The 3,251-nt window shown below is 34.5% G+C and overlaps 1 protein-coding gene across 1 annotated transcript in view; it reads right to left on the bottom strand.

Annotated features, from left to right (window-relative positions):
* Positions 1-3,251, bottom strand: part of LOC110451488 (guanylate cyclase soluble subunit beta-2-like) — a gene marked incomplete at its 5' end in the record, with an annotated part of 67,137 nt that overhangs the window by 49,200 nt on the left and 14,686 nt on the right. Inside the window, 2 exons of the mRNA XM_021499531.1 lie at positions 589-734; positions 2,304-2,478. Of these exons, the coding sequence (XP_021355206.1) occupies positions 589-734; positions 2,304-2,478 (321 nt within the window). The remainder of the gene's footprint in view (positions 1-588; positions 735-2,303; positions 2,479-3,251) is intronic.

A 3,251-nucleotide genomic window follows, 5' to 3' on the forward strand; every position in this document is an offset into this window, starting at 1 on the left:
TCGAAATCGATGTAAATATATAAACTTTAACAATACAAGGGCGAAACCGACGTAAATATATAAACTATATCAGTACAATGGCGAAATCGACCTAAATGTATAAACTATACCAGTGCAAGGGCGAAATCGACCTAAATATATAAACTATACCAGTACAATGGCGAAATCGACGTAAATATATAAACTATACCAGTACAAGGGCGAAATCGACGTAAATATATAAACTATACCAGTGCAAAGGCGAAATCGACGTAAATATATAAACTATACCAGTACAAGGACGAAATCGACCTAAATATATAAACTATACCAGTACAATGGCGAAATCGACGTAAATATATAAACTATACCAGTACAAGGACGATATCGAAATTCAAATCCAATAAAAAAGGGAGAAGATAATCAATATCAACACTATGAAATGCATTGCTTAATTTTTAGCAATAGTGCAAAGCGACGACAAATATTCATACCAGCAAAAGGTTAAAATAACCTCTGATTTACAAATGACCTCTGATATACACAACAACCTTATGATTAGGAAAGTACTTTAAATCTATAAAGACTTCCAATGTCCTAGACTAGTACCTGCTTTAACCGTTTTGCCGTTTTTGAGCTCGATGGCCACCTTTTCTGGAAGCATTTGGTACAATAACGTTTCGGTTTTTTTCTTCTCGTGTTCCAGCGCTTCTGACGTTTTCTTCAACTCTGCTGTAGTTTCATCTAGCTTCTTCCTGTTGGAGGAAGTTGTTAAGTCATTATGTAAATCAATTATTATGATTATTAAAAATCTTTTACCTGCAGCAAATTCTCTTATTATAATGACATATTTAATGACAGCTTAAATTTATATTGCAACTTAATGTGATGTAATCGACGTCTTCTTATGAAACTTGAGTTTAATTGAGATTATCAGTAAAACGAACAACACAATAACCTGACTACGCCTTGATTACTGGAATGTTAAGAAGACCATCATTTTCTGAAAGCTCGTTACGTCTTGAACAACATACTGGTCGTTTAAAACTTGGCTGTTTAATAAGTTGGAAAGTAAAGAGCTTCGAGGACGTACATCTTAAATTAAGGGCATCGCGATACAATTAATTTCATTACTATTTTCTCCACAGCTCTTATAATCGAACAATTTATACGCAACAACAAAAATGAGAAGTTAAATTGTCTCTAAGTAAATAGCTTGTAAACCTTTGCTAGAACATAAAGTTAAACCCACCAGAAGACAGAAATCTCCTATCAGCTAGAAATAACACAATTGGGCGATTTCATTATAAAACAGCATTTCTCTTCTACCAAAATGTTGGTTCTCCACTGCACTAAAGGCCAAGTCTTCAAGGAACCCACGTAGACTTTTCACCGCCCACACAATTATATTACCAATTAACCGACAGCCACATAAAACGACCACTACTTTGGCATTTAATTGTAGTTGTTAATCATGTGGTGAAATATCAAACACTTCATTTAACTTCAGGAGAAAGAGGACACACTATGGTGGCCCTATGAAAACATAGATATATGAGGGAGTAAAGTTACCTGTTATTGAGAGGAACAATAAATCTCTTGTTTACTCACCAAGTAAATATACCTTATAACCGGTCATTGGGATAGTTTATTTTTCTCAAACAAAACACAAAAAAGGTCTTCGCAAATTCCCACCGATATTGTAGGTAAACAAATACTATTTTCATAGTTAATAGGCTTAAAACAAATAATGAACACATACGATATCGTTAATATGCAAATATTATATGTTTTGTTTCAATGTAAATTATGTTTAAATATTGACGATATGGAATCATAATAACTAATCATTTAATTAAATCGAGACATATTTTCCAGAAACAAATTTTGATAAGCTGGACCATTACATAACATTTAATAAAACAATAATTTTCGTACCCTCACAGAAATTGTTAACAGGTCTAGCTTTAGGCTTCGTAGACGGTATTTGATATCGCCAGAGTTATGGAACTGCAATCCCTATTCGAAATGCCTTTATCAAGAACAACATTCGATTTTCTTTTACAACTCATATATATTGGCAGTGAACGAGAAGTAAGAACATCCACACTTTTCTATAACATATCATATACTGTAAATGACAAACTCATCACTGTCAGGCAAAAGTAAAATTACTGTTGCAATAGGTCACTAAAGTATTGACTACGTGTACTTTTAAAATAATATTAACGGTAAAATCATTACTTTTGATATATCGTTGCCGAAACCAAGATGGCAAAACTGCAGATGTAAAATCATGTAAAAAGGAAATAAATAAATCTTACGCAACATCAATTTCTGCTATACGTTGTTGGTTAAGCAGAACCAGTTCTCGTGTGACGTCATAGATAGGGATATCGGACATAAAGACGTTCATCTCTACGAGTTCTGTAAGGCTGGTAAGTCGTGGAGAACAAAGGAACAGCATGTGTGAGACATCGTCTAGCCAGAGCATCTGACCTGTAATCGAAATGGCAACTGTCGCTAAAGTATATACATTTTATAATAGTCACCGTTCGGTTATAATTCATTCAAATATGACAAGAGTAAATCTAAAAAATTATACATAATAAATAGAAAAGAGATCAAACAACAAAATTGGAGTGGACTCGTCAAAGATAGTAAAGGTCAAAAAAGTGTTCTACAACATTTGTAGACATACAAATTAAGGGGAAGAGGCATCCAACCTTCTATAACGAATGTAAACATACAAAGTAAGGGGAAGAGGCCTCCAACCCTTTATAACGTATGTAAACATACAAAGTAAGGGGAAGAGTCCTCCAACCCTTTATAACTTATGTAAACATACAAAGTAAGGTGAAGAGGCCTCTAACCCTCTATAACGTATGTAGACATACAAAGTAAGGGGAAGATGCCACAAAACCCTCTATAACGTATGTAGACATACAAACTAAGGGAAAGAGGCCTACAAACCCTCTATAACGTATGTAGCCATACAAAGTAACGGGAGGATGCCACCAAACCCTCTATAACGAATGTAGACATACAAAGTAAGGGGAAGAGGCCTCCAAACCCTCTATAACGAATGTAGACATACAAAGTAAGGGGAAGATGCCACAAAACCCTCTATAACGTATGTAGACATACAAACTAAGGGAAAGAGGCCTACAAATCCTCTATAACGTATGTAGACATACAAAGTAAGGGGAAGATGCCACAAAACCCTCTATAACGTATGTAGACATACAAACTAAGGGAAAGAGGCCTACAAA

This window comes from Mizuhopecten yessoensis, unplaced genomic scaffold (assembly GCF_002113885.1).
Source record: "Mizuhopecten yessoensis strain PY_sf001 unplaced genomic scaffold, ASM211388v2 scaffold6085, whole genome shotgun sequence".
NCBI lineage: Eukaryota > Metazoa > Mollusca > Bivalvia > Pectinida > Pectinidae > Mizuhopecten > Mizuhopecten yessoensis.